At 43.2% G+C, this 18,969-nt stretch overlaps 1 protein-coding gene across 1 annotated transcript in view; it reads left to right on the forward strand.

Annotated features, from left to right (window-relative positions):
* The first annotated feature begins 7,401 nt into the window (after nt 1-7,401).
* The window catches only part of LOC101353055 (spermatogenesis-associated protein 21-like), a 12,574-nt gene continuing 1,006 nt past the window's right edge, over nt 7,402-18,969 (forward strand). The window contains exons 1-3 of the mRNA XM_004377278.2: nt 7,402-7,530; nt 9,524-9,675; nt 13,383-13,602. Coding sequence (XP_004377335.2) covers nt 7,402-7,530; nt 9,524-9,675; nt 13,383-13,602 — 501 coding nt within the window. The remainder of the gene's footprint in view (nt 7,531-9,523; nt 9,676-13,382; nt 13,603-18,969) is intronic.

Raw genomic sequence — 18,969 nt, forward strand, 5'->3', positions numbered from 1 at the left:
AGTGCCAACAATATGTCAGGCACTGTGTGGGCCACCAAAACCCATTGCAATCAGGTTGATTCCAACACACAACGACCCTACAGGGCAGAGCAGAACTGCCCCATAGGCTTTCCTAGGCTGTAATCTTTACGGAAGTCAATTGCCCCATCTTTCTCCTGCTGAACGGCTGGTAGGTTCGAACTGCTGACCTTTTGGTTAGCAGCCGAGCGCTTAACCACTGCACTACCAGGGCTCCTTGTGCGGGCCACAGCTGATCTCAAATCTCTGGTTCACGGAATGCTCCCAAACTCTCTCCGGTCCCTACCTCTCCCTTCCCTTTTTACTCACTCTGTGTAAGCTCTTCATTATATGAATTGTTTTAACCTTTTCTTTCAGCTTTGCTCGTTACCCTGATTCTCCATAACAAGGAAGAAACTGAGAAATGACCCAGAATACTGGAATTAATCCCCCTAGTTTTGTTGTCCTGTAATCTAGCATCAGAGCGTGTCTAAATTCAGGAAGAAGAATGAAAATCAGGATCAGTACAAAGCTGGTTTCTATGAGGTTGAAATCTCACCATTTTTAGTGCTAGCTGTCCCCACCCATGGCACTTCCTACTTCTCTGCTGGGTTCGATAATTCATTTTAATAGCCACACAGAACTCACAGACCATACTCATGATTCTGTGGTTTACTAGGGAAGTAACAGGCTACACCTCGGGGTCAGGATCAGCTTGGAAGTAACAGGATACAACTCAGGAGATAGGATACAGTTTGTTAATCAGCACAGCTTCCAACCAAGACAGCTCTCTCAGCTTCTTCTCTTGGTCGTGCCAGCTGGTGGCGCTTCTCTTGGCTGTTGGGCCTTGCTGGGCCTTGCCTCTGCTGCTGGGCCTTCCCAGGCCTCTGCCCTGCTCCAGCAAGTGTTACAGTTCTTTTGGCTCCAAGGACAAGTGCCTGGAGGCACCCTGTTCTGCCAGCAAGCCCCTGCCAGAAGGCATTCAGCTCTCGCTCTCTCCCTCTGTGTTGGCAAGTACCACTGCAGCCATCTACTGGTCCCGTGGTTCCCACCACTCGTACTGCTGCTGCCGTATTGTACCATCTCACGCCTGTCTCACACCACCTTCAATGTTACAGCTCCTGACCCATATTACAACTCTTTTAGGAGGTTCCTTCTCTCCCATTGCCTGTCTTTCTCCTGGGTCTTGAAGGTCCTCAGCACAGGCACCTCAGGTCCAAAGGACATGCTCTGCTCCAGACACTTCTTGATGGTATTGAGAACTTCCCCCCAACCCCTTGTGGGATTGGCCCTTATATAAGCAAGCTCCTTAATTGCAAGGCATGGCCACAAACCGATCAATCCCTGCAAGGTCATTTAATCCTTATTAGGTGGTTTTATGCACCCTATTTGTATAGTAAACTGGCTAATCCCTGCAAGGTGCATAAAATAGACCAATCACAGGGCAGGCGGTGGCTCAAGCAATTATTTTTAGCAGAATTATAAACCCAAGGCCAGAAAGGCCATATATAAAGAGAAACCACTGCACTGCAGGTCCTGTCTTATATTTCCTAAGGTCTTGGAGTGGCAAAGACAGAACTCCCCTTAGAGAGTGAAGGAGGAGAGATCTTGGGAGGGAAGGGAAGGGTACATTTCCACACTGGCAATTTTATCCCCTCACATTCTCATTACTCTGTTTATGTCTTCTCTCCTACTAGATTGTGAACTTCTTGAGGGAAGGACCATTTCCCACTCACCTTTGACACCTGTATTCCACAGCATCGGACCTAGCACAAAATAAGTGCTCAGCAAAGGAATGAATGAATGAATGTGTGTGCGTATGTGTTTAACTTGCTACATACCAAAGCGAAGTGGCTATTTGGGAGTGAGCCACCATTTTCTCTCTTACCCTCTGACTCCTGTCCCAGTGTGTGGTAAACAAACATGGGGGAAATAGAGTATACCAGAGGTAAAGCACATGAACCCACTGAGTCAGAAAAACTTCCAGCTGGGAGAGCATGTAGAACCAGTTCTCAGGGACTGAACTTTGGGATAGTGTCTCCTCTCAGCATGAGTTCCATCACTTCCATTCTGGAAGACAATCAGCATGAAGGCGGGCCACGGTGACTATTTTGGGCCATTGCATGCAGCTGTGACAGGTGAGATATCTTCCTTGTCATGGGCACCAGAGGGAATCATTACACTGTACCAGGCCCAGGCTTGAGGGCAGACAGGTGTTAAAATGTGTTCAGAACACTTTCAACTCAGTTCAGTCTAATAACGACAAGCATAGAACACCTACCGTATGCCAGGTAATGGGGTCGCTGAGAGGAGGCCAAGTTAGCTTCTGCTTCCATGGAGCTCAGAGATTAGAGAAGACAGAGAAGAAAACAGTCATTTACACTACAGAGTGAAAGGTGCTGTGATGGAGGAGATTCACAGGGGGCTGTGGGAGCAAAGAGAAGAGTGACCTCATTCAGCCTGAGGGCAGTCAGGGAAGGCTGTCTGGAAGAGCTTACTTTGACACAGTAACCCCTGGAAGGTAGGCAGGGCAGGATTGTTATACTCATTGTGGAGGCCACTGAAACAGTGACAAAGCTGAGGAAACTATACTGCCCTGGAGCCAGACAGTCCTCCGACCTATTCTCAAATGCTGGTCACATGGCTGGGCATTTCTGAAAAGCACTCCTAAACCATCTGCTGCTGTGAATAATTGAATTTACCATCTAATCCCAGTTTAGCTGTATTATGTAGCAAATGGATTCAATTCAATCCAACAGGCAGAGTATATGCTCAGATAGAGCCAAACTATGTGTGAGGAGGTAAGCAGGGATGTAACATCTCACTGTGATTCAGCCAGTTGCTTTCTGGTAGGTCCAAGACCAAGGTGGGGGGTTTGATATGAGGCTTTCCTTGGTGGCCTCCTAAATTATATTTTATAGGTCGCTTAGCATCTTTGTCTCTTGTATTTTCCTAACATCATAGACATTCCCATCTTTGAGAAATGTCCCCCATTTCTCAGAGGGGGAAACCCCTTATAAAAGGATTTTTACTGCCAAAACAATCTTGAAAAACAAGAACAAAGTTGGAGGACTCACACTTCCTGATTACTACAAAGATACAGGAAGCAAGACAGTGTGATAGCTGACGTAAGAATAGACATATAGATCAGTGTAATATAATTGAGAACCCAGAAGCAAATCCTCGTTTATGGTCAACTGACTTTCCACAAGGAAAAGAGTGCAAGACAATTCAATGGGGGAAAGAAGAGTCTTCAACAAATGGTGCCAGGACAACTGGGTAAACCCATTGCCTTCAAGTCAGTTCCGACTCATAGTGACCCTATAGGACAGAGGAGAACTTCCCCATAGGGTTTCCAAGGCTGTAATCTTTATGGGAGCAGACTGCCACATCTTTCTCCCATGGAGTGGCTGGTGGGTTCAAACCAACCCTTCGGTTAGCAGCCGAATGCTTAACCACTGCACCACTAGGGCTCCTTGACAACTCGGTAGCCACATGCGAAAGAATGAAGTTAGATCACTACCTCACACCATATACAAAAATTAACTCAAAATGCATCATGGACCTAAATGTAAGAGCTAAAACTATAAAACTCTTACAAGAAAATACAGGTATTAATCTTTATGACCTTGGATTGGCAGTGGTTTCTTAGACCTGACACTAAAAGCACAAGTAACAAAAGAAAAAAAAAAAAGATAGATTTCATCAAAGTTAAAAACTCTGGTGCTTCAAAGGACAAGAAAGTGAAAAGATCCTTGAAACTATTGCCCAGATGAAATCTTTAAACCTAAATTGAAACTATTCCCTGGAGTCAGCTGTAAACCAAACAGTAGTTTAGCTTAATTAGTAAAGAATGTTTTCCTTGAATATTGTGCCCTTTTAAAGAATTATCTATATGTGATCAAATTGACAACAGCAACTTGAAAGGTTAGATGAGAAGCTTAAGGAGCAGTGAGTTTATGTTAATGATAGTGAAGTAATTTGGAAAAGAATATTGAGAGAGGTGGCACAACTTGAAGAATCTGATCAGTGTCACTGAATTGTACATCTAGAAGTTGTTGAATTGGTGTATTTTTGTTGTGTAGATTTTCACAAAAAGAAAACAAAAAAAGGAAGAAAGTGAAAAGACAATCCACAGAAAGAGAGAAAAATATTGCAAATCATGTATCTGATAAGACTTGTACCCAGAATATATAAAGCATTTTACAACTCAGTAATAAAAAAACAAATAAGCCAATTTAAAAATGAGCAAAGAATTGATGGACATTTGGGTTTTGAATAGACATTTCTCAAAAGAAGATATACAAAAGGCCAATAAGCCTGTGAAAAGATGTTCAACATCATTAGCCATCAGGGAAATGCAAATCAAAATCACAATGAGATACCACTTCACACCCACTATGATGGCTAGAATCAAAAAGACAGGTAAAACAAGTCTTGGTGAAGATGTAAAGAAATTGGAACTCTAATACACTGCTGGTAGGAATGTAAAATGGTGCAGCCATTTTGGAAAAGTCTGGCATTATACCTGGCACAGTACACAGAGTTGCCGTATGACCCAGCAATTCCACTCTTACCTACGAGTGGAATATACCCAAGAGAAACGAGAATATATGTCCACACAAAAATTGCACTTGCATGTTCATAGAAACATTGTTCATGATAGCCAAAAATGGAAAAACCCGAATGTCCATGCACGGATGAATGGATAAACAAAAGATGACGTAAAAGCACAATGGAAAATTATTTAACCATAACGAGGAATGAAGTTCTGATACATGCTACAGCATGGGTGAACCTTGTAAACATTATGCTGAGTGAAAGAAGCCAGACATGAAAGACAACATATTGTAAGATTCCATCCAGAAGAGGCAAATCTATAGAGACAGAAAGTAGATAAGTGGTTGCCTAGGGTTGGGAGTGGGATGGCGGGATTGAGGGGGTAATGGCTAAAGGGTATAGGGTGTCTTTTTAGGGTAATGAAAATGTTCTAAAGTTGATTGTGATGATGATTGCTCAACTCTATGAGTATACTATAAGACATTGAACTATATACTTCTAATGGGTGAATTGTATGGTAAATGAATTATATCTCAATAAATCTGTTAAAAAAGAGGGCACCCAGTGCTCTGAAAGGGGGACATAGTCTATGTTTGTCAAGCTCTACTCTGTCCTCTAAGTCCATGCTCCTCTTCTAGGGTTGGGGCTTCCCCTTCTGGTCCAGATTCTTAGTTAACCAGCTCCACATGGGGACTGATGGGTGGCTGGATACGCTCTGGGGTCTCCATCCCTTTAAAACTTTAGGTTGTGGAATATTGGAGCCTAAGAATTCTGAGGTGGAGACTGAGCTGCTGAGGTGAAGACAGTGGACAATGGGGGGCGTGTTTGAGGGTTCTGGTAGGAGATTTTCCCCAGATGGGTCATCTGCCGCTGGGGCAGGACGACTCAGAAGATAGGGGAATGCTTAAGGAAATCGAATGGCAGAAAAGTAGGGAGGAGGGGAACGCCAAGGGAAGAGAGAGGGACTCGGCAACAGCACTAACTTCTCCATGCCGAGTGAGAGTTGGGGTCTTTTGGGGGCTGGAGCTGTGCCTAGGGTGGGGGCAGGGCTTCAAACCCCTGCTGAGAATCTGCATTTCTTACAAGTTCCCAATGCTAATGCTGCTGGTTAGGGACCAATTCTGAGAACCACTAGTAGAGCAGTTCTCAAAAAAAAAAAAAAAAAAAAAGCCCTAAGAATCACCTGGGGATCTTGCTAAAACGTAGATTCTGATTCAGTGTATCTGGGGTGGAAATATAAATTCTCAGCAAGGGTTCAAACTGGAAGGAACTGGTCCAAAACCCTGGGTAGGAGCTCACCTGGGACCCCAGGTCTTGTTTGCCTCTGGGGCTGCAGCTCTGTTGGAAGGGCCTGCAGAATAGGCAAGTTTGGGGGAAAAGGAGGAGGAAGGTATTTGGTACAGCAACTCTTAGGGGAACCTCCTCTATGCCCCTGGTAAATTGGGAGAGCCATTGGAACACCCCATGTGTCTCCAAGGCCTGACATTGTACCTGACATGCGCACATTGCCCTGTGGGATTTAATTTTAAAATAAGTAAAGAAATGTTCAAGTTTATCACGCATAAACTCATTTAGTTTTTTGCAAGGTGGTCAGGACAAGGCACACAGGTGAGAACATAAGATATTCAGCTAGGGCCAGAGAATAATGACAGTATAAGATTAGTCAGATGGTTAGAGTTCAAATCTTTAGATTCTGGGCTTTTATCTTTAATGGCTTGTGCTAGGTGGAGGTCCCTTGTAGCTGGGGTCCAAAGACAGCGGCAACAGGCAAAGTCTGCCACTGCTTCCTCTCAGTGGATGTGCTGAAGTTCATGATTTATGTATGATTTTCTCACCTTGGCTTTACATGATCAGGGCCAGATGATGTAATGTTTAACAAAGAGTAATGTGTTACATTTTTTCTGTAATGTCAGAGATTAGCCGCATACAGGATTTTTTCTTCAAGATTAGGGATTAACCTTGTCATTCCAGGTGGGTAGTCCGTTGACTGTAGCACCAGGGGGAAAAAAAAAAAAGATTAGGGATTAAGGTCTTGTTTATGATTTAATGTCTCAAAGCCACCTCACAGAGATTTAACTATGTTACATTTTCTTTATCACAGCATGGAGGTGCACAGTCAATTTAGAGAGATTGTTGACAATGTACCTCACATATTTCACATACATCTATTTTTCTATTTCTGAATTCAGAAATTTTCTACTTCTGACTTCACATTATAAGTGACTTATACATATGTGGTTTAAGAGCATTACAAAGGCAAACATAACAGTACCTTATACATATGTGATTTGAGAACATTACAGAAACATACATAACACACACACTCAGTAAACATTTGTCAAGTGCATGGGTGAATGAATGAATCTCTGAAACTTCTCTGAAGGCAATTTGATGTTGTGAAATAAGCAGTCTTGGGAGTCTGTGTGTGTGTGTGTGTGTGTGTACTACCTTGTGGGATCAATATTCCAGAGAACAACTTTTAGGAAATGCTGCTGTAGGGGCAAGTGCATGGGTGTGGAGACCCAACTGGCCAGGGTTCAAATCCTGTTCAGCGACCTAGTAGGTTTTGGATCTTGGACTTCCTTTTCTCAGGGCTGCTGTGAGAATTAGGAAAAATGCATGATTAAAGTGCATGAGATTAGCTCTCTGGTTTTGCTGCATGCCCCTTTTGGGCCTGGCCTGGCCCCTGTTCCTTACTAAGCAATGCTCTCTATGTTACAGGCTCCCTGTGGGCTGCTGAAGCAGTGTTAAGTAATGGCATTCATGGAAACTTGATTGAAGTTCTCCTGCAGAAGCACAGTGGCTGATGCCCCCTCTCTTGGTACCCTCGTTGGCCTTGGCATGATGGAAGACAGAAATGCCCAGGCATACACGGAGGGTAGGATCGAAGCTCCAGGGGCCCAGCCAAGTCCTGACCTTAGGACCACCAGCAAGAGGGCTGGTGTTGGGCCCACCAGATCAGGAGTCAGCCAGGTAGGGACCTACACCTTGTGTTCTGACCCCTTCCCTCCTAGCTGGCAGCATTTCCCTCTTCTGCCTGGACCTCCTCCCATACTGCTTTAACTATGATTCTTTCAGCTACAAAACCCAATTCAACTGGATTAAGCAGGAATGAAAATAAACAGCTTGGGTAACTGACACATCTAGCTGTAGACTTCAGGTATGGTTGGATCAAGGTGCTAAATGAATATCTCTTGGTTCAGCCTTCCTCTGTGTTGGCTTCATTCTCTGGCAGGCTCTCCCTACAAGATAGCAAGGATGGCCCTGGCCACTCAGGCTCACATCTTTCTGTCTTACATCCTTCGTCTTAGCATATGCAGAGGAAGATAGCCTCTTTGCAATAGATGAATCAGGTCTCTGGCACTACTGTCATTGGGCCAGATTGTGGTAACATGCTCATCCCTGAACCAGTCACCATGGTGGGGTGGGGAGTGGCCTGGATCTCCTGGCACACTGGAGTCAGAGCTGATGCTCCATCAGCCCTAATGAGCCCCATGACTGGATGGAGAAGGGAAGAATCCCACAAAAAGAATGCTGGCTTCTGTTACCAGAAGAGATGCTGGTGAGCAAAACAAGAATTGAGAACATTACAGAAATGACTTACCCTACTAGGTCATCTTCATGGCCTCCAGCCCCCATCATAATGTTTATTCCCTCAGACTGATGCTCAAGGCTCCCATCCACCCTTCCACTCCCCAAGCCCCTCCCTGCATCCCAAGCTTCCAACACAACCCTCAGCCTCTTTTCCGTCAAATACGTGTCTTTTCATAAGTGCCAAGTAACATGAAAGGAAGCCCACAGGGAAGACTCTTCCTCCTCACACAGTTTCCCCAGGGCCAAAAGTGCTACCATAAAAAAGTCAACATTTCTTGGGTTAAGTATTGCCCTCTCCATGTAGCCTCTGGTATAGATCATGGCTTCCCATGGGGGCAGAATGAGAGCCTGGGGGGAGGAGTCTTGGGAAGTGGTTGAGGCAAATATTCAGGGCTTCCTTCACCCACCCATTCATTTGTTCAATAAACATAGTTGTAGGGTTTCAGTTCTGCCACTTAACCTGCTGTATGACCTTGGACATGTTGCTGCACCCCTTTCAGCCTCATTGGTGTCATGGTGAGGACTAGCTGGGGTGATCCCTGGAATGTACCCGGCACAGGCCTTGCCTCAAGGTAGATGCCCTTTCAGAGTTGGTTTGCATCATAATCTTTTATTATAACTATTATTATCAATGAATTGAGCCAGTGATCTAGGGTTTGCAGACTCAGATGAGACTTGAAGCTGGCTCAAGGTCACCCACCTGGAGAGTGATAGACAAAGATGGGATTGGAAACCCAGTTCCAGAGCCTGTGCTCTGAAGTGGTGGAATTTGTGAAAGGCCTCTCTTGGCCCTGCAAAGGCTTTTTTATTTTATTTTTATTTTTTTATTGTTGTGCTTTAAGTGAAAGTTTACAATTCAAGTTAGTGTCTCATACAAAAAATTTTACATACATTGTTATGTGACCCTAGTTGCTCTCCCTATACTGTGACAGCACACTCTTCCTTTCCACCCTGGATTTCCTGTGTCCATTCAACCAGCTCCTGACCCTCTCTGCCTTCTCATCTCGCCTCCAGACAGGAGCTGCCCATTGAGTCTCCCTGCAGGTGTTTTGAGCTCCCCCAGAATGCTCTCTCAATATGCTCTCAGGGCTATCCCCTCCACTCAGGTGCTGATCTGGACCCCAAGTTCCTGCCAGAGCTTCCAGTGCTGACCGACAGGTTCGCAGCTGGGCCAGACCCCGCACCCCAGCCTCTCTCTCCCTGCTCCTTGGCTCATCATCACCTCTCTCCAACACCTTTCCCCTAACCCAGTCAGGGGCAGGGTCTCCCCATGCCTGAGACCAGGAGGTTGCCCAAGGAGGTGTGGAGGATCCCTGAAGAATGGGTCCAAGGGACTGGCCCTTAAGCCAGCAAATGGGCGTCTCTGTTCCAGGCTGTGTTTCCAGATGCTCCAGAAATGGGTGGTGGGAAGCAGCCCTCATCAGCTCCAGAAGGTCCAGAGAAGGAGCCTGGACACACAGCAGCATCAGAGGAGCAGCCTCCGGAGCTTGGGACCCAGGAACTGAGGCCTCAGACAGGGCCAGGGTGAGCTGGGGGGCTTCTCAGAGAGTGGGTCCAGGAGAGTCCCCTTGTGACCCACCTGGAGAGAAGAGAGAACTCCCAGGCTAAGGTAGACCCTCCCAGCTAGAGACCCTGTACATCTTTCACAGCACGAGCCACACTAAGTAATTATTTGTGTTAACTGTTTGTCTCAGCTCCCTACTAGACAATACATCCCTTTTGTGTGTCTCACTCAAGGGGCATTTATGTGTCTTGTTCAGCCTTGAATCCCTCATGCCTGGTACTGTGCCTGACACATAGCAGATGCTCTGTAAATATTTGTTCACTGGATTAATAGATGAAGGAACCAGAAAGAGTCTGAGGGCCACAGAAACACACGAAGATTTACGTGGTACTATCGCTATTATTTTCTAAATAGTCTACACATTAAAAAACTTTTCTACAGTGAGAGTGTATTCTTTTTAAAAAGAGAAAATGGGAGAAAAAAGAAAATTGAAAGAGAGACAAAGAGAGGCAAAATGAAAAACTTGGGTAATAGGAATAGTAAAGATGAGCCAGCTTTATCAATTAAATTTGATTATAACCCAAAACTCCTAAATTACCTTTTCTAGGTGAAAAGTGAGGGGAATGAATCAAAGCCAGGTTTGGGTCCTGCCTGAGAGAAGTGCAGGTGTAAAATGGTAGCGCCGAAGTTCTCTAACTTCACCAGGGGGGATGATAATCACCATCAGCCCAAAGCTGCTTCCTGTGAGGTGGAGGTCAGACATGACTCCTCTCTCCAACCTTTTACCGATTCTGACACCAGTTGTCCCTCCCACCGCACGCTACTTCTCAGCTGGGTTCAATAATTCATTGCAATGGCCACAAGGAATTCACAGAACATGGTCACCATTACAGGGTTTATTAGGGAAGTAACAGGTTACATTCAAGATCAGGATCAACTTGGAAGTAGCAGGAACAACTCAGGAGACAGGATAGAGTTCATCGGTCAGGATAGCTTCCAACCTCTGAGCTCCTTCTGAGCTGTGCCCGCAGGCAGGTGGCGCTCTCACCTGTGCTCTCCGCTGGCCCTCCGGCTCAGCTTCTGCCCTACTTGGGCAAGTGTTACAGCTCTTTCGCTCCACCAATAAGTGCCTGGAGGCACCCTACTCTGCCAGGAAGCCTCCTGCCCAAAGACACTCAGCTCTCTCACTCTGGCTCTGCGGGTGGGCCGGTCCCTGCAGCTGGCTGCCGTCCCGTGCCGCTGCCTGCCTGTGCGGTCTCCAGTGTTATAGCGCTCCCCCATCTCTTGGGTCTAGGAGGTTCTCAGAGCAGGAACCCTGGGTATAAAGTATGCCCTTTGCTCCTGGCTCTTCTTCTGGATGGTAATGAGGTCCCCCCACCCCCAACCCATGGGATTGGCCCTTTTTAAGCCTAGTGGGATGACAAAACTGACCAATCCCCTTGGTGGGCCACCCAATCGTTTTGTGGGAGTTACAAGACCATGGCCAGAAAGGCCATATAAAAAGACAAACTCATCGCTCACAACTGCATACCATGCTGGTGAAAATGTAAACCATTTCAAAATCTCTGTTTAAACAATTTGGCAATTTGTTTAAATGACCTTTAAACTGCCTTTCCCTCCATCCACTTCTAGGCACTTGACCTAAAGAAATAATTGGTGATTCAAGCTAGGCTTTATGCACAAAGATTTCCACTGTCACATTATTTTAAATACTAAGAAATCAGAAATCCTCTAAATGTCCACAATAAGGAAATGGTTAAGTAAATCACGTTGTTGTTAGGTGCTGTCAAGTGGGTTCCAACTCATAGCGACCCTCTGTACAACAGAACGAAACACTGCCTTGTCCTGTGCCATCCTCACAATTGTTGCTGTGCTTGAGCCCATTGTTGCAGACACTGTGTCAATCCATCTGGTTGAGGGTCTTCCTCTTTTTCACTGACCCTCTAATTTACCAAGCATGATGTCCTTCTCCAGGGACTGATCTCTCCTGATAACATGTCCAAAGTATGTTGGACGAAGTCTCACCGTCCTTGCTTCTAAGGAACATTCTGGTTGTACTTCTTCCAAGACAGATTTGTTCGTTCTTCTGGCAGTCCATGGTATATTCAGTATTCTTCACCAACACCACAATTCAAAGGCATCTATTCTTCTTCAGTCTTCCTTATTCATTGTCCAGCTTTCACACGCATATGAGGCCATTGAAAACACCATGGCTTGGGTCAGGCGCACCTTAGTCCTCAAGGTGACATGTTTGCTTTTTAACACTTTAAAGAGATCTCTTGCAGCTAATTTGCCCAATACAATGTGTCTTTTGCTTTCTTGACTGCTGCTTCCATGGGTGTTGATTGTGGATGCAAGTAAAATGAAATCCTTGACAACATCAATCTTTTCTCTCTTTATCATAATGTTGCTTATTGGTCCAATCGTGAGGATTTTCGTTTTCTTTATGTTGAGATGTAATCCTTTGTGAAGGCTGTGATCTTTGATCTTCATCAGTAGGTGCTTCAAGTCATCTTTGCTTTCAGCAAGCAAAGTTGTGTTATCTGCCTATTGAAGGTTGTTAATCAGTCTTCCTTCAATCCTGATGCCCTGTTTGTCTTCATATAGTCCAGCTTCTTGGATTATTTGCTCAGCATATAGATTGAATAAGTATGGTGAAAGGAAATAACCCTGACTCACACCTTTCCTGACTTTAAACCATGAAGTATACCCTTGTTCTGTTCAAACAACTGCCTCTTGATCCATGTACAAATTCCTCATAACCACAATTAAGTGTTCCAGAATTCCCATTCTTCACAATGTTATCTGTAATTTGTTATGATCCATACAGTCAAATGCCTTTGCATAGTCAATAAAACACAGGTAAACATCTTTCTGGTATTCTCTGCTTTCAGCCAGGATCCATCTGACATCAGCAATGATATCCCTAGTTCCACATCCTCTTCTAAATCTGGCTCATGTTGCTGCGTAAATTATGGCTATCTATAAATTATGGGATATTGTACTTTCATTATGAAGCATGTTTATGAAGGATTTTTAGCATGGGAAAATTTTAAGCTATAATGTTACTTGAAAAAAGTAAATTACAAAATTGTATATGCAATTTGATTATAACTGTAAAATTATGTATTTGAAGATGACAAACCTCTCTATATATGAAGACATATGTATAATACATGGCACAAATGGTTTGCACTCGACTGCTAACCCAAAGCTTGGCAGTTTAAAGCCAACCAGCAGTACCACAGAAGAAAAGGCCTGGTAATCTGCTTCCATTAAGATTATAGCCAAGAAAACTCTATAGGGCAGTTCTCATATATGTATATATGAGCCTGGAGGAAATATTCCAGAATATCTGATACCTGATTTCATCAAATGGACGCAGATTCAAATTCAGAGTTTTCATCTTTAGCTTTATGACCCTAGTTTCAAGTCTTTCATCCTCTCTGAACACCAGTTCTCTCTGATTTTTCTTTTTTCCTGAAAAGCAGTAAATAATACTGAAAGATTTAAATCCTAACTCCCCTAAGCATTGACATCAAAGTATCTGAGATTTAAGGAATTTGTGTAGGTCCTTCATTCATTCTCCCAGGCATTAAGTGTGCACCTACGGTGTCCCTAGCTCTGTGCAGATGCTGGGGGGAAGGGGGAAAGCACAAAGAAGTCTAAGAATAGAAAACAAAATGTCTTGGTCTGGGAGCTGAGGTGCACCTGTCTTTCTCCCCAGGAAGAAACAATCATCTTGGGCCCCCCAGGAAGGAGCCGGGGAGCTGCAAGCAGACCAGGATGAGACCAAGCCAGGGAGCAATCTGGGGTTGCAACCTCCCAGGGTCCCTGTAGCGTTCGATGAGCTGCAGCAGCCAGGCTCAGGGACAGAGCCTGAGAGCCAGCAGGGGAGGCAGCCAAACCCAGGTACCGCCGAAGGCCAGCCCCCTGAGAGCTGCCAGGTAATCCCCCTGGAGATCTGGGTGGAAGGGTGTGGAATGACTGACCCACAAAGGAGGTGAAAGACCCCTCTCTGTACCCCCCTTTCCCGTGCACTGTGTTAGCTCCTCTCTGTGCCTGGAGATGCCAAGCACCCAGTCTGCATGGGTCACTGGGATATCCAGGAGCCCACACCTAGCCTTGATTGTCCACAGCAAGAGTTTAAGGCATGTTTCCAAAGTGGCCCCATAGTATGTCACAGAGTGCTGGGGTGGGAGTGGGGTTCTGTGTACAAATAAAATTGGAACATGCTGGGTTGAACAAAGTGAAAACAGGTTCCTTTATGTGAGGATTTCCTAGAAGCTGTGTGTTAGCTGCTGAGCCTTATGGATCTTGTAAGAGGTGATTAGAGTATGTTGCTTTTTCCAAACTTATTTGACTACAAAAAAACTTTTAAGATTTAGTTTTTTTTTTTAACTTTTTCTGTCATTGCAAAAATGTATATAACACATTTGTCAACTTAACGTTTTTCACGTGTACAATTAAGTGGCATCAATTATATTAATCATGTCGTGAAACCATCACCAATATCCATTGCCAAGTTTTTCATCACCATAAACAGAAACCCAGTGCTTCCTAAACAATAATGCCACCTTTCACCTTTCCTCTCGCCCCTAGTAACCCACTAATAAACTTTTATTTCTATGCATTTGCCTATTCTGGATATTTCATAGACGTGAGATCAGACAATATTTGACCTTGTGATTAACTTACTTCAGAGTTAGGTTATTTTATTTTTTTTTATTGTTGTGCTTTAAGTGAAAGTTTACAATTCAAGTTAGTCTCTCATACACATTTTTACATACATTGTTATGTGACCCTAGTTACTCTCCCTATGCTATGACAGCACACTCCTCCTTTCCACTCCCGTGTCCATTCAACCAGCTCCTGACCCTCTCGGACTTCTCATCTCACCTACGGACAGGAGTTGCCCATTTAGACTCATGTATCTACTTGAGCTAAGAAGCACACTCTTCATGAGTATCATTTTATGTCCCATAGTCCAATCTAATATTTATCTGAAGAGTTGACCTTGGGAATGGTTTTAGTTTTGGGCTAACAGAGAATCCGGGGGCCATGTCTTCCAGGGTAGGTTGTATATATTTTTAATGGTGTCAGTGAAGTATAATTGACATACGTTTGCACCTATTTCAAGTGTACAATTTGATACATTTTGACATATGTATATACCCGTGAAACCATCACCACAATCAAGAAAATGAGCATGTCCATCACTCCAAAAAGTTTCCTTGTGTCCCTTTGTTATCATTCTTCTCACCCTCTCTATACTCTGGCAACCACTGATCTGCTTTCTGTCACTATGGATTTGTTTGCATTTCCTGGAAGTTTCCCCAAATGGAATCATAAAGTGTCTTCGTTATCTACTGCTACTGTAACAGAAATACCACAAGGGGATGGCTTTAACAAACTGATATTTATTTTCTCACAGTCTAGGAGGCTAGAAGTCTGAATTCAGGGCACTGGCTCTAGGGAAGGCTTTCTCTCTGTGTTGGCTCTGGGGAAAGATGTCTCTACTCATCTTCTGTTCCTTGACTCCTTGGTGATCTTCTTTTTCTTTTTAATTTAATTTTATTGTGCTTAAGTGAAGGTTTACAATTCAAGTCAGTTTCTCATACAAAAAGTTATACATACATTGTTACGTGACCCTAGTTGCTCTCCCTATGCTGTGACAACACACTCCTCCTTTCCACTCCTGATTTCCCATGTCCATTCAACCGGCTCCTGATCCCTCTCTGCCTTCTCATCTCACCTGCGGACAGGAGCTGCCCATTTAGACTCAAGTATCTACTTAAGCTAAGAAGCACACTCCTCCTGCATATCACTTTACGTCCCATAGTCCAGTCTAATCTTCATCTGAAGAGTTGGCCTCAGGAATGGTTTCAGCTCTAGGCCAACAGAGAGTCCGGGGGCCATGTCTTCCGGGGTCCTTCCAATCTCAGTCAAACCATTAAGTCCGCTGTTTTTACTAGAATTTGAGTTCTGAACACCACTTTTTTCCTGCTCCGTCAGGGACTCTCTGTTGTGTTCCCTGTCAGGGCGGTCATTGGTGGTAGCCAGGCACCATCTAGTTCTTCTGGTCTCAGGCTGATGCAGTCTCTGGTTTATGTGGCCCTTTCTGTCTCTTGGGCTAATACTTTCCTTTTGTCCATAGTGTTCTTCATTCTCCTTTACTCCAGGTAGGTTGGGAAAAATTGATGCATCTTAAATGGCCGCTCGCTAACTTTTAAGACCCCAGACGCCACTCACCAAAGTGGGATGCAGAACATTTTCTTAATAAGCTTTGTTATGCCAGTTGACCTAGATGTCCCCTGAAGCCATGGTCCCCAGACCCCCGCCCCTGCTACCCTGTCCCTCGAAGTGTTTGATTGTATTCAGGAAACTGGAGCCCTGGTGATGAAGCGGTTAAGAGCTCGGGCTACTAACCAAACGGGGTTAGGATTTACAACACATATTTTTTGGGGATACAATTTAGTCCATAACATGCAGTATGCATCCCCTTTTTTATCTGGCTTCTTTCACTCAGCATGATTATTTTGAGATTTATTCATGTTATTGTGTGTAACAACGCTTCATTCTTTCTGTTACTAAGTAGTATCCCACTGTATGGATGTATTACAATTTGTTTTATTTGTTCACCTATTAGTGGATATTTGCGTTGTTTCCAGTTTTTGACTATTACAAATAAAGCTGCTGTGAGCCTTCATCTCTAAGTCTTCGTATGGACGTGTGATTTCATCTCTCTTGGGTACATAAGTAGCAGTGGAATGGATCATGTGGTATGCATATGCTTGCCTTTTAATGAAACTGCCAAACTGTTCTCCAAAGTGATTGCACCATTTTACTTCCCCACCAGCAATGTGTAAGAATTTCAGTTACTTCTCATCTTTGCCAAAACGTGCTATGGTCATTCTTTTTAATTGTACGCATTCTAATAGGTATATGGTAGAATCTCGTGTTTTAATTTTCATTCCCCTAATGACTAGTGAAGGAGCCCTGGTGGGCCAGTGGATAAGCACTTGGCTGCTACCGGAAAGAACCCACCAGGGAGAAAGATGTAGCAGTCTGCTTCCATAAAGATTACAGCCTTAGAAACCCCATGGGGCAGTTCTGCTCTGTCCTCCAGGGTCGCTGTGGGTCGGAATCAACTCGACAGCAGTGGTTTAATGACTAGTGAGAAGGAGCCTGGTTGCACAGTGGTTAAAGTGCTTGGCTGCTAACTGAAAGGTCAATGGTTTGAACTCACCAGCCACTCCGTGTGGGAGAAAGATGTGGCAGTCTGCTTCCGTAAAGATTACAGCCTTGGAAACCCTATGGGGCAGTTCTGCTCTGTCCTACAGGGTCACTATGAGTCAAAATCCACTCCACAGCAGCGGGTTTAGTTTTTTTTGTTTTGTTTTGGTTTTGGGTTATCTTCTTTGGCAAAGTGTCTGTTCAAATCTTTTGCCTTTTTTTTTTTTTTTGTATTTGTTTTGCATTTTTGAGATATAATTAACATACCATAAAATTCACCATTTTAAAGTGTTCAAATTAGTGGTTTTTAGTATATTTACAGAGTTATGCAACCATCACCACTGTCTACTTCCAGAACATTTTATCACCCCCAAAAGAAACCCCATAACCCTAGCCACTTGCAGCCACTAATCTACTTTCTATCTATGAATTTGCCTATTCTAGACATTTCATACAAATTGAATCACACAATATGTGGTCTTTTGTGTTTGACTTCTTTCATTTAGCGTAATGTTTTCAAGGATCATCCATATTGTGGCACTTATTAGTACTTCATTCCTTTTTGTAGCCAAATCATACTCCATTGTATGGCTATACAACATTTTGTTCATCCATTCCTCAGTTGATGGACATTTGGGTTGTTTCCATTTCTTGGCTATTATGAATAAGGCTGCTATGAATATCCATGTGCAACTTTTGTATGCACATATGTTTTCATGTCCCTTGGGTATATACCTAGTAGCAGATTGGCTGGGTTATATGGTAACTACACATTCAGTCATCTGAGAAATTACCAGACGGTTCTCCAATGTGACTGCATCTACCAGCAATGAATGAGCGTTCCAATTTCTCCACATCCTCACCAATACTTGTTATTATCTATCTTTTTTATTGTAGCCATTCTAGTGGATGTGAAGTGGTATCTCATTACGGTTTTAATATGCATTTTCTTAATGCTAATGATATTGAGCGTCTTTTGATGCACTTATCGGCCATTTGTATACCTTCTTTGGAGAAATGTCTATTCAGATGGTGGAGGATCAGCGAAAAAGAGGAAGACCCTCGACGAGATGGATGGACACAGTGGCTGCAACAACAGGCTCAAATATAGCAACGATTGTGAGGATGGCTCAGGACCAGGCAGTGTTTCGTTCTGTTGTACACAAGGTCACTATGAGTCAGAACTGACTCAAAGGCATCTAACAACAACTATTCAGATCCTTTGCCCATTTTAAAATTGGCTTTTTTTTTTTATTGTTGATTTGCTAGAGTTTTTTTTTAAATATATTCTGGATGTAATCATCTAGGTATATGATTTACAAATATTTCATCCTATTCTGTGGGTTGTCTTTTTACTTCCCTTTTAAAAAAAATGGGTTATTTTTTTCTTATTACTGAGTTTTGATAGTACTTATATATTCTGAATAAAATCCTTTATCAGATATATGATTTGAAAAATGTTTTCTCTCTGTCTGTGACTTGTCTTTTCATTCTCTGAACAGTAACTTTTGAAGAACAGAAGTTCTAAATTTTAATGAAATCTAATTTATCAATTTTTTTCTTTTATGGGTCTGCTTTTGGTGTCATATCTTATGAACCTTTGCATAACCCAAGGTCAGAAAGATTTTCTTGTATGTTTTCTTCTCGAAGTTTTATAGTTTTAGATTTAACATCTAGGTTTATGATCTGATCCATCTTGAGTTAATTTTTGTATATGGTGTGAGGTATGGATTGAGGTTCTTTATTTTTTTGCACATGGCTATCTAATTATTCTAGTACTATTTGTTGAAAACTATCCTTTCTCCACAGAATTTGCACCTTTGTCAAAAATCAATTGACCATATATGTCCAGGTCTATTGCTGTATTCTATTTTGTTCCATTGATCTATTTATCTATCTTTATTCTAATACCATGGTGTCTTGATTATAGTAGTTTTATGATAAATCTTTTAATCAGTGAGTGTAAAAACTCTCTTTTTTTTTTATTGTACTTCAGGTGAAGGCTTATAGAACAAATAGTTTCTCATGAAACAGTAGTACACATATTGTTTTATGACATTGGTTAACAACCCCACAAC

The sequence above is a fragment of the Trichechus manatus genome, unplaced genomic scaffold, assembly GCF_000243295.1.
Source record: "Trichechus manatus latirostris isolate Lorelei unplaced genomic scaffold, TriManLat1.0 scaffold00048, whole genome shotgun sequence".
Classification (NCBI taxonomy): Eukaryota; Metazoa; Chordata; class Mammalia; order Sirenia; family Trichechidae; genus Trichechus; species Trichechus manatus.